Source organism: Myodes glareolus, chromosome 2, assembly GCF_982192425.1.
Source record: "Myodes glareolus chromosome 2, mMyoGla1.1, whole genome shotgun sequence".
Lineage (NCBI taxonomy): Eukaryota > Metazoa > Chordata > Mammalia > Rodentia > Cricetidae > Myodes > Myodes glareolus.
In genome coordinates this window covers 131788664-131800954 of record NC_142027.1, presented here as the reverse complement: position 1 = coordinate 131800954, position 12291 = coordinate 131788664, and the positions used below count along the sequence as shown (strand labels likewise).

Below are 12291 nucleotides of genomic sequence, written 5' to 3'. Positions count from 1 at the left end.
CTCTCCTGTCATGATGCTTTTTGCCAGCCATCTCCCTGCTCAGGGTCCCCACAAGGCTCCAAGAGTCTGCCGAGACTGGTGAAGGAATAGCCTCCCGAAGCTGGAAGGAGCCTTGTGCCTCTCTGATGTCTCCATCCTGGCTTTCCCTCCACAGGTTTTCCAATGCCTTTTCTTATTACGGCTTGGTTCTGCTCACCACGGAACTCTTCCAGGCGGGAGATGTCTGCAGCAGTGAGTATCCCTCCCCTCCCCCTTTACTGCCCCCCACCCCACGTGAACACAGCCACATACTCTCCCCCTCCTAGGTCTTGCCATCACCACCGTGGCATAAATTCCAAGTTCCCAAGACTCTGGGCGATTTTGTGATGACGGGGATGGCACGTGCCCAGTCCCACCCTAAGTCAGGGCGCGAGCTCTGAAGCTGGCAGCAGTTGCTGATAAACTGAGGTGTCACTGGTCAGTCTCCCTTAAGGAAAGAGCAATCTGTCTGCACTGAAGGGGTGTCACGGAAATGTTCATCTCTGCCAAGAGACCTGAGGAGCTAATGGGGCGTGCCCACTTAGCACGTGTGGCATCCTGGGTCCATTCCCCACCACCAAAATGACTAACTAAATAAATGAAATAAAGATCCATTTTTTTTTTGAGACAGGGTTTCTCTGTGTAATCTCTGGCTGTCCTGGAACTCACTCTGTAGACCAGGCTGGCTTCAAGCTCACAGAGCTCCGCCTGCCTCTGCCTCCCTGAGTGCTGGGATTAAAGACCTGAGCCACCACCACCACCAGGCTTTTTTTTTTTTTTTTTTTTTGGCAGAGGCTGGCCTCAAACTCACAAGGCTCTTGTCTCAGCCTCCTAAGTACTAGGTTGCGGGCAAGCACATCCACTTGGATAAATGCTGGGTTGTGGGAATGTACCACCATGCTTAGTTCCCTAGTAGACTTTTTATTGTTTAGGTAAGGTCTCACTATATAGCCTTAGCTAGCCTGAAACTCTCTACGTTGACCAGGCTGACCTCAAACTCACAGAGATCTGCCTCCCTGGGTGCTGGGATTAAAGACGTGTGCCACCACACACAGCCTCCTACTGGGCTTTTAAGAACAGTTGTGTAGCCGAGCGGTGATGGCACACTCCTTTAACCCCGGCACTCAGGAGGCAGAGGCAGGTGGATCTCTGAGCTCAAGGCCAGCCTGGTCTACAGAGTGAGTTTCATGATAGCCAGGGCTACACAGGGAAGCTGTGTCTCTAAAAAAGAAAAGAAGGAAGGAAAGAGGAAAAGAAAGAAAGAAAAAGAGGGGGAAAAGCTGTTGTGAAATTGGAGAAAACCGTGTTCTACAAAACCGAATGCATTATGTTTCCATGAATCTCCCTGGGTTAGGTTCTGTCCCTTAGACTAGGGCTCTATTTGGTACGGAGGCTGGAGCTCACAGAGGAGCAACAGTTGCCCCACAAGTGTGACAAGGAAAGCCTGGATAGCTCAACGATGGGTCGGGGTGTCCTGGACCCCTCCCAGAGCTGCAGCTTCCGTCACTAGGGGCCTCTAAGGCAAGGACCGCACAGAGCCAAAGCAGTCTTTCCAAATTATCCCCGCCCACAAAGGGCCCCAAACCCAATTCCCGGTTCTATGCATGTGATCCTGGGCCGTGGCCAATGTGCCCTTCTCCCGTGAGAACAAGGACAGAGCTCCATCCCTGCCCCACAACGGGAGTTCCCACCGTGGACAGAACCCAGGGCTTCCTGCTTCCTAGGCAAGGATCTACCGGCTGATCCACACCCCCACCCCAGGAACTTTGGCGTGATGCCAGCGCCATTTAAATCCTCTCCAGACCAATTTAATCAGCACGGGTGAGGCTCACGCATTAGTCAGGTTTAAAAGCTCCCCAGGGAATTATATTTTGAAGCAGGGACCACCAGACAAATTAAAGAAAGAGAAATGTGCACATGCAGGTGCACAACTTTTCAGGTGGTTCTATCTGAAGGCAACGCTGGGATTCTGACATTGGGGAAAAAAACCAAGCTTCTTCAGGGTTTGATTGTAAAACCTAAGGGGCCATGGGTGACAGTTTCATATGCTGGGTGCTGGGAGGGGACCCCAGTGGTAAAGTATGCCCTTAGCAAGCCCTGAGGTGCTGGGTTCAGTCTGTCCAGCACAATTCATCAAATTATTCATTCATTACAGGTCTTAGATGGTAGCGCCTCATGGTAACTGGGGGTGTTATTGAGAAACTAAGCTCTGTAGATGCACCCCAACTGCAGATCTGGTTGTGGGGGGTTGGTACTGACTGAGCAGAGGGGACAGCCCTCAGACAGTGGGCATTGAGCACAGAGAGAAGGCGGAGGTCGGGAGTCTTTTCTGTCAAGAGCTACATAGAAGATGTTTCCAGCTTCCAGAGCTACGCAATTCTGCCATACCTAGTAGCCCTGCACAAGAAGTGCAAGCATGTGCGTGCATGTGCGTGTGTGTGCGTGCGTGTGTGCATGTGTGTGCACATGTGCGTATGTGTGTGCGTGCGTGCGTGTGTGTGTGTGTGTGTGTGTGTGTGTGTGTGTGTGTAAATATTTTTTGCTGGGGTAAACCAGCAAAGATCCAGTTGTGAATGACAGTAGAAGACACGGTGGCTGGGCCTTTGGAGAGCAGCAGTCTGGGAGTCCTTTCCAGAGGCCAGGCGAAGCCTGAATCTTGTTCATGCCGCACAGTATTTCAGATGATTTGGTGTGATATGAGAGCTGGGGTGTGTTGAGGATCCTGGTATGTACCCCAAGGTAGTATGAGGTTCTCAGGAGAGGGAGGGGTGCATCCACACGGGGGGACTTTTAGATAGCTCATTTTATGGGTCATCTTGTTGGGGTGGGGGGTTATTCCGCAGTTAAGGTGTGGGAGGAGAAAGGATGAGAATTTCAGGACCGATCAGGACTTCCCTGAAGAAACTTTAATCCCTGTGGAGTTTTCCTGAAGAGGCCTTAATCTCTGTGGGTTTTCCCGATACACCATGATGTGGTGGGAGCAGGCAATCTGGGGAGGCTAAGTACGTGGAGGGGGTCATCATCCCGTGGCAGAAATGAGCAGTCGCCTTAGCGGGTGCTGCCTGCTTGAGCAGGCTCTGAGGAAACGCAGTGGCTCTGGGAAGGCGCTAATGGCTAAGCAGTCTACCTCCCCCCCATGCTTCCACAGCCTATCCCAAATAGGAGAAAATACATAAAAATTCACCAGTGTGCGGAAGTAGGGTGCGAGGGGTTCACTCCTGAGCCCGTCTCCCGGCTCTTTCTGTGCTGTCTCAGATCCAAACCTCTGCAAGCCCCAAGCCCTGGAGACTGGAAATGTTTTTGTTATTGTTTCATAAAGACAGTGTTTCTCCGTGTAGCCCTGACTGTCCCAGAACTCGTTCTGTAGACCAGGCTGGCCTAGAACTCGTAGAGATCCCCCTGCCTCTGTTCCCAAGTGCTGGTATTAAAGGCATGCACCACCACCATCTGTCAAGACTATAAACTTTTACAGTCAGTTACCCAGTCCAACATTTACAGACAAGAAGGAATGTACCAAGTTTTTTCTTTTGGACCACTAACCAGCTCCCAAATCATGACACGGAACTTATTGTTGGCTATGCCTGCTGGGTCTTAGCTTATGCTTATTTCTGGCTAGTTTTTCTTTTTCTTTAACTTAAATTGACCTGCTTCTCTTCATCCACCCTTTGACTCAGGGCTTTTTACCTTTCTTTCTGCATGTCCTACTCCACATCTGCTGGCTGGCCCCGGCTGTCTCCCTCGTTTTTTCCCCTTTCTCTCTTCTTCCTCTTGTTCTCCTCTTGCCTTAGATTTCTCCTCCTACTTAATTCTGGTTCTGCCTAGCTGTCGGCTGTTTAGCTTTTTATTAGACCATCAGGTGCCTTAGGCAGGCAAGGAGAAACAAATGCAACACATCTTTACATAATTAAACAATGCAGCATAAACAAAGGTAACAGACCTTTGCACAGTTAAAGTAACATTCCACAGCATAAACAGATGCAACTCTTCTTTACACAGTTAAAGTCATTTCCACAACAAAGGGCTAGGGTACAGGAAGCCATGGTACAAAATTGTGTGACCATCCCTGCTCCTCTCTCCCCACCCTAGTCTCCAGCCGGAAGAAGGCGGTGGAAGCCAAGTGCAGCTTGGCTTGTGAGTACCTGAGCAAGGAGGATTACATGGACCTACTGTGGACTACGCTGTCTGAGTTCCCAGGTGAGGCTGGGGCAGGAAAGCCTACCATCTGTTTAGGGTTAAAAAAAAAAAGAAAGAAAGAAAAGCATGCCTGAGTGTTTTCCCAGCCCTTTGCTACACATTACAAACACTTGTGATTGGCCTGAGAGAAGGCTAACAAGTCAGGTTGCCTAGCATCAAGCATTCTGTTAAAAGGGCAAGGCTCCTGGGCTATTGGAGCAAGCAGCCACACCCTGTCACAAGAACCCTACTGCAATTCGGCACTGCAGCAAGGGTCAAATATTGACGGCAGGGCCCACTGCGCCAGTTTGCACCCATGATGAGGAAGGCCCAGGCGGAAGATATGCAGCACAGGTGTATAGGACTCTCTTCCCCGTTATGACAATGAAATACCTAAGGCTATGTCCTTTATAAAGAAGTGTAGTTAGACTGGACGGTGGTGGCATGCGCCTTTAATTTCAGCACTCAGGAGGATCTCTGTGAGTTCAAGGCCAGCATGATCTACAGAGCGAGTTCTAGGACAGGCTCCAAAGCTACAGAGAAACCCTGCCTCGAAAAACTAAAGGGGGGGAGTGTATTTAGTGCACAGTTCTGAAGCTAACGGGCAGGGTGCCAGCATTGGCTCAGCTCTAACCAGAGCCTCCCAGGGGATGGTAGTAGCCCTGTAGTGGGAGCCCATGAGAGGAGAGACAAGAAACAGAGACAGGGCCATACCCACCTTCCATTACCTCTTGACATCACTGCACTGAGGGCCAAGCTCCCAACACATGATTCTTCGGGGACACACACAAACCATGTCCAAACCACAGCCAAGGAACCTCAAGCTCGGGGTGCACAGGACTTTATAACTGACTTCCAGAACCTTCTGTCATTGCTCCAGAGGGGACAGTGTCCTTACCCTCTAAGGTTATTGGTTGTATAAACGATCTTGTAATGACAGTCAGGGCTTGCACAGAGATGGGAGCCCTGGAGATTTCTCCCCCATCACCGGATGCACTGGAAAAGACCTGGTGGTGGGGGCATCAAACTTCCAAACCTTAACACCGTGCCAAGGTGATCCACTCCCGTTTCTAGATAAAGAACCTGAGGCTCAGGGAAGATGGGCTCTGGTTATATGGCAGGTTAGAATAAACAGGAGTCCTTTGAACCCAACTAGGTGTGCCTCCAAGCCTGGACTCCTGCTGCCTGATCACAGTGGATGCCATCACTCAGGCTCCTGCGATGCCTGTATCAGTTGCCTCTTTGCTTTTAGCAACACACCACCCTTTCCCTTAGAGACCTGAAATAGTACACACTTGTCTCCTGGTTGCTGTGACTTCCCAGGTCCCCTGCTTCACTGACTCTAACACATGCAGCAGGCGCTGGTCTGGAGTCTGCCGTATTGTCTAGAAGCTTGGCTGGGACAGAACTGGAGTTCATGGATTTGGCTCGGCTCTTTCACTCTCAGGGGTGGAGGACTACATGGGGTGGGTGATTAGGAACCACTTGATAAACTGCCTACCATGTCCCTGCTCTCCCGGTAGGCGTCCTTGTGACTTTGTGGGTCATTGACCGCCTGGGCCGCAAGAAGACCATGGCCTTGTGTTTCCTTGTCTTCTCCCTCTGCAGCCTCCTACTGTTTGTCTGCATTGGAAGGTGGGTATCAGGGGAACCCCAGCCCCTCACCAGGATTCAGGCTCATGGTGCTTCATGACGGGCAGATGGGTGGGCTAAAGGTCAAAGCCTCTGTGGTGCAGTAGGGGACCATGGGTCTCAGTTCTATTTCTCTGAACTTCAAGTTTAGAGTTCCCATGTGTCTTGGTCAGTGCTGCTATTGCTGTGAAGTGATATCATTACCACAGCAACTCTTATAAATGAAAACATTTCATTGGGGCTGGCTTGCAGTTTAGTTCAGAGGTTTAGTTCATTATCATCATGGCAAGAAACACGATGGCATGCAGACGGACAAGGTGTTGGAGAAGCAGCTGAGAGTTTTCTATTGGCTCTGCAGACAGCAGGAAGAGAAAGAGATGCTGGGCCTGACTTAGGCTTTGAAAACTCACAGCCCACCCCTAGGGACACACTTCTTCCAACACAACCACACCTCCTAATCCTTTCTCAAGTCGCGCCACACCCTGGTGACTACGCATCCAAATCTATGAGCCTATGGGGGCTGTTCTCATTCAAACTACCTCACCCTGACAATCCCAAACAAGAGTGTGGCCAGAGGAGCTGTGCATGCTTTACAGTGATAGGTTTGATGGAAACAGACCTTTTTCAAACACACCCTACTGAAGATACAATCTCTAGCTTTCCAACTCCTAAGAGCCCCTGAATATAGACGTGCCCCAGACCAATCCCGACAAGGAACCAGTGGACCACAGGATCGGGGGGAGATGGGACTTAGACTCTGATGGGTTGGTAGTCTGGATCATCAAGGAGAACCACAGAGCAAACAGTTAGGGAGCTGGAATGTCCGCAGAATGCCAGATACAGTCCTGCTAGAACCCAGGCCTCACCAATGCTAGACAAGTGCTCTGTCACTGAGCCTTAGTTCTGGATTTCAGCCACTCAGACCATTTCCCCACGCCGTCCCCATCTGCCAGCGGGGCTGCTGGGTGGAGAGCAGTGTACTGTAAGACTGAGCTTCAGTGCAGCACTCAGAGGTGCTGGGTGGGGGACCTTTGCCAATTCACTGTTGATTCTTCCTGAGAAGGTGGATCGTGCGGTGAGAACGAGACAGGAAAAACCCTCACCTGCTGTCTTCTCCTCCCTAGAAATGTGCTCACCCTCTTACTCTTCATTGCAAGAGCATTTATTTCCGGAGGCTTCCAAGCAGCCTACGTTTATACGCCTGAGGTAAGAGAGGTGCCCGAAAGTGGGGTGGGTACCTGGGGGTGTTGTTGACCAGAATATCAATTATCTTAGGTCTGGGTGGCCACCGTGGCCCCTCATCACTTCCACTTATTTCACAATCATTCTTTTTTTCTGCTCATCCAGTTTTTAAGCTCAGTGTAAGCATCCCAGAGGTTTCCTAAGTGTATAGAGCCAAAGGGAATGGGGTGGGGCCCACATCCCCCCTTCCTGGAGACAGCCTTCTGCAGTATTTGTGAGCTGGGCATGCAGCTCAGTGCTAAAGGGTTTGCCTTTCTTACTCAAGGCCCTGGATTTGAGCCCCAGTACAGAAAGAAAAAGAAAGAAAGAAAGAAAGAAAGGAAGAAAGAAAGAAAGAAAGAAAGAAAGGAAAATAAAAAGAGAGTTAAAAAAAAAACTCTTCAGGTTCTCTAAGCCTAGTTAAACTTCAGTCGGTTGGCTATTGGTGACCGTGAATAATTAATTGGATAGGTGATGACCTTGGCTCAGTGACTAAGAGGACAAACTGGCCTTCTAGAGGACGTGGGTTCGATTCCCAGCATCCACACTGGGCAGCTCACAACTGCCTATAAACTCCAGCTGCAGGGGTTCTGATGGCCTTTTCTGGCCTCTTAGGGCACACACAAACAAAATTAGTATAGAAAACCAGACACAGGTGTGGGAGGGCCAACAGCTTTTCCAACAGAATGAAGCCACTCAAGACAGAACACACAGAAGTGTCTCGGGATGCCATCCATTAGATTAGCTTGGGAGGAGCAGAAGGCGCATGTGGTGTAGCTGAAATAAGCCCAGGTCGGCACCTACAAGACAGCGGCCATTGCGGAGTTCAGCTTGGAACTCTTGAAGCTCTCCAGCAGAGAAAAACAGAACTGTAACATAAATCTCTTTATCATTTTATTTTGAGTGCCAGCCATAAGCTAGACACCTATATATAATCAGTAATTACGTGTGTCTATTGTCTATTATATATGGTCCAGTACTCTCTACTGAACTGCATGTCTTTTCCCACTGGACTGGGATAGAATCCAGGGCCTCACCATGCCAGGCAAGCACTCTGTGTACATCCCGCCACTCACCATTGTTAACTAGAAAACCCAACTGCTGAATACCTGCCGGGAGTGAAAACCAGTGAGGGAGGTGGGATCCTGCCCACAGCCACCCTCGTGATCTCGGACTTGGGTGGAGCTCCCACCTCCTTTGCCCATCCCCATCTGTCCTGAGTGGGAGGGGTAAGGGATTTCAGCATCCTTCCTGATGTTTACTGACAAACACGCTGGCATTCCAGGTGTACCCCACGGCGACGCGGGCCCTGGGCCTGGGCACCTGCAGCGGCATGGCGAGAGTGGGCGCTCTCATTACTCCGTTCATTGCTCAGGCAAGTGTTGCCCCAAATACAGATCCAGGAGGTGGCCATCTGTGCCCTACGGAGTGGACGGCATTTCCCAGCACCCCAGGGGGGAAGACCCTCAGAAGGATAAAGGACCCAAGGCCATTGGACAGGGGCTCAGACAAGCCTGGGATAGAATTCAGCTTTTCCGGTGCAGAAGTCCCTGTGGGTACCAGAGGATTCGGCCCAGGATAATTTGGGTACACTGAGTGTGGTCCCAGCTACTTTGGGGAGGCTGAGGTGGGAGGAGGGCTTGAGAGCAGAGGTCGGGGCCAAAGGAACAGTGGGATATTGACTCAAGGAACAAACAACAGGCACTAGTTTGCTCCAGATGTCTGTCTTCCTTTCTGAATTGGCTGATTTGGGCGAGTGACCAAACTTGGCAACTCAGGGTGCCGCTAAACATGGATGTCCATGTCTGAACATCCATTTTAAGACGTAGATCACATCATTAAATTTAATTATCTTAAAATAAATTGGGCCAGTGAGATGGCTCAGCAGTAGAGATGTTTATCACCAAGTCTGATGGCTTGAGTTTAATACCTGGGACCTACAAGGCAAAAGGAGAGCCAGCACCTGTAGGCTGTCCTCTGAGCTCATATTTGTGCTGTGCATGTGTGTATGTATGTATGTATGTATGTATGTGTGTATGTATGTGTATGTATGTATGTATGTATGTGTGCATGTATGTGTGTATGTATGTATGTGTGTATGTATGTGTATGTATGTGTGTATGTATATGTGTGTATGTATGTATGTGTGTGTATGTATGTGTGTGTGTATGTATGTATGTGTATGTATGATCTATGTATGTCTCTCTTAGGATCCTCTGTGTTGTCTAGGTTCTCTGGGATTGTGTTTAGTAGGCTGGTTTTCTTTGCTTTATGTTTAAAAACCACCTATGAGTGAGTACATATGATATTTATCTTTCTAGGTCTGGGTTACCTCACTCAAAATAATGTTTTCTAGCTCTATCCATTTGCCTGCAAATTTCAAGATGTTGTTATTTTTTTCTGCTGTGTAGTACTCCATTGTGTAAATGTACCACATTTTCCTTATCCATTCTTCGATTGAGGGGCATTTAGGTTGTTTCCAGGTTCTGGCTATGACAAACAATGCTGCTATGAACATAGTTGAGCACATGTCCTTGTGGCATGGTTGAGCATCCTTTGAATATATATCCAAAAGTAGTATTACTGGGTCTTAAGGAAGGTTGTTTCCTAATTTCCTGAGAAATTGCCACACTGACATCCAAAGGGGTTGTACCAGCTTGCGTTCCCACCAGCAATGCAGGAGTGTTCCCTTTTCCCCACAACCTCTCCAGCATAAGTTGTCATCAGTGTTTTTGATCCCTGCCATTCTTACAGGCGTAAGATGGAATCTCTGAGATGTTCTAACCTATCTCCATCTCCCTCCCTAGGTGATGCTGGAATCTTCTGTGTACCTGACCTTGGCCGTCTACAGTGGCTGTTGCCTCCTAGCTGCCGTGGCCTCCTGCTTTTTGCCCATCGAGACCAAAGGCCGAGGACTACAGGAGTCCAGCCACCGGGAGTGGGGCCAGGAGATGGTTGGTCGAGGGACCAGCAATGCAGACGTCCCCAGGTCGAACTCTGGCTCTCAGGAATAATGACCCTGGGAGTTGAGCTGGTCTTGAGGCTAGGGAGCTGGCAGAGCCCAGCTGGGCCACTTATGGTCACTGCCGACATCAAGAACTTACCCACGAGGGTGATGTGGAGCGACAGGGTTTTGCATCTTCACTGTGTTTGGCCATGTTCGTCAAGGGTCGCCCATCCCAGGAAGGCGGGGTGGCATTCGCTCCAGGGGCTTCTCTGTGGTGGGGGAAGGGTCTGCATGGGGAAACTGCTAATGTGGGAGGGTCCCAGGAAGCTCAGGGCCAGCCGAGCAGATGTCATATAGTTACCCAGTCGCACACTTGGAGAGCCACTGCCCACCCAAAGATACAGTCCAGGCCCAGACCCCTGTGACACCTGCCATTTTGTCCAGTAGGTATCTTCTGCACCCTGGCCCCAGGCTTTCTTTGGAATTAAGGTGAGCTAGTGTCTGGCTTAAGCAGCTTTTCTGGAGCCAGAGACACCCTCTGCTTCCTTGACTGGGTCCCTCCAGGTGGGAACTAGCAGATGAATGTGCATTTGAGTTTGAGCCAAGCAGCCTCCACCTGGTCCCCTCCCTTTGGAGGTGCCATCCCCAGCTGCAGAGGGTCCTGGTAAGCCTCTGACGAGGAGAACTGGGTGCCTACCGGGCGATAACCTCAGAAAGCTGTTACCCCATCCCCCGACCTGGAAACTGGAGACTGAGGCCGAGCTGAGGGGAAACTCAAGCCTAAAGTCAGAGTGTGCTGAAACAGTGAGGGAGTTCTGAGCCCTCTGCTTTGGCTCCCTTCTTAGCCCTACTGAATGGCGAGTTCTGGTTTACTCAGACTTCAGGGCTGTGCTGTGTACAGATGGCTGCACAGACTGAGGGATCTCCAGGGGGACGTTCCCGCTGCGGGACCAGGAGTCCGTTGCCCATTCTGGGCCTGCCTCCACATTCACTCGTGGTTCCTCTGTCAAGAGCAGCCCTGGCCTACAGAGGTGTCCTGGGAGGACACCCTGGCACAAGTTTCAGAAAAGTCCTTGTCAGAGGTGAGGGGAAGCCATTTTCTTGACCTCAAGGAAGAAGGAGCAGAGGTAGATCTCGGCAGTCCGCGTGTACTCCCAGATTCCGGAACCCACGAGCCTTCCCCTGAGATTCAGGAAGGAAACACACGGAGGGAGGAAGGAAGCTTACAGGCCCCACCAAAGGCCAGAGGAGACCGTCCTACCACCTGACGCACACAGAAAGCAGCAGTCAATGTGCGTTGTGCATTCATCTTATTAAAACGTTGGTGACAGACATTACAGGGCCTAAGTCTGGTCGTTGGGGACGGTGTTCTAGTGACAGTTCACTCCAAAGTTGGCGGACGTGGTCCATTCAGGGAAATGCTTTGACTCAATCTCCTCTCCTGTGAGATGCAGTCACCAGCTAAGCTTGGTGGAGACAGCACTGTTAATGGGAAGGAGACACAGTGGCCTCTTTGTGGGAACAGTTTGGTGGCCACCCCTTTAACCCCATCCTGGAATTTGCATTTAAATTTATTATTATTATTATTATTGATATTTGAGACAGACTTTCCCAGTGTAACCCAAGCCAGCCCACTTCTTCCTGCTCAGACTCCCTAGGGCACCACCACTGCCCAGCTCATTTCCTTGAATTTTTAAATTTCTTGTAGTTATTTTTGGGCAGCTCAGCTGTCCTAAGTAACAAGCAGTCTTTACCTCCTTCCCCCTCCCTCTCCCCCCTCCCTCCAGCTGACCAATTTCACTTCTTCATCCTCAAATAACCCAGCTCCTGTGGAGAGGAAGCTGGGGTTGCAGCAGGAGTTCTCCTGGGGCTACAGTGGAGAGAGTTGTAGCTTCTACCCAAGGAACAATAATTAACCCTTGAAGTGACTTCAAGTTTAAAGTGAAGTACACACCTGGAATCCCAACACTGGGGAGGGGGAAGTAGGAGGGTCAGAAGTTCAAGGTTATCTTCAGTCACTTAGTGAGCTTGAGACCAGACTGAGCTTCACAAGACCTCCTCAAAAGCAAAACACTCACATATGCACGCACGCAGATGCGTGCACGCGCACGCGCACACACACACACACACACACACACACACACAGAGAGAGAGAGAGAGAGAGAGAGAGATTCTGCTTTATCTGGGCAGCATGATTCCACTCCACACACTAATACCTGACAAACAGAAGCAGGAAGATTGTGAGTTCGAATCCAGCCTTGGCTATGCAGACCTCCTGACTTAAGACCTCTCCCTGCCCC

The 12291-nt window shown here is 50.2% G+C and overlaps 1 protein-coding gene across 1 annotated transcript in view; it reads left to right on the top strand.

The window, feature by feature from the left end:
* Svop (SV2 related protein) overlaps positions 1-11328 on the top strand; it is a 68435-nt gene extending 57107 nt beyond the window's left edge. The window contains exons 11-16 of the mRNA XM_087903717.1: positions 155-231; positions 4105-4212; positions 5715-5826; positions 6948-7029; positions 8330-8419; positions 9852-11328. Coding sequence (XP_087759843.1) covers positions 155-231; positions 4105-4212; positions 5715-5826; positions 6948-7029; positions 8330-8419; positions 9852-10058 — 676 coding nt within the window. The 3' untranslated portion in view covers positions 10059-11328. The remainder of the gene's footprint in view (positions 1-154; positions 232-4104; positions 4213-5714; positions 5827-6947; positions 7030-8329; positions 8420-9851) is intronic.
* Positions 11329-12291: the final 963 nt, after the last annotated feature.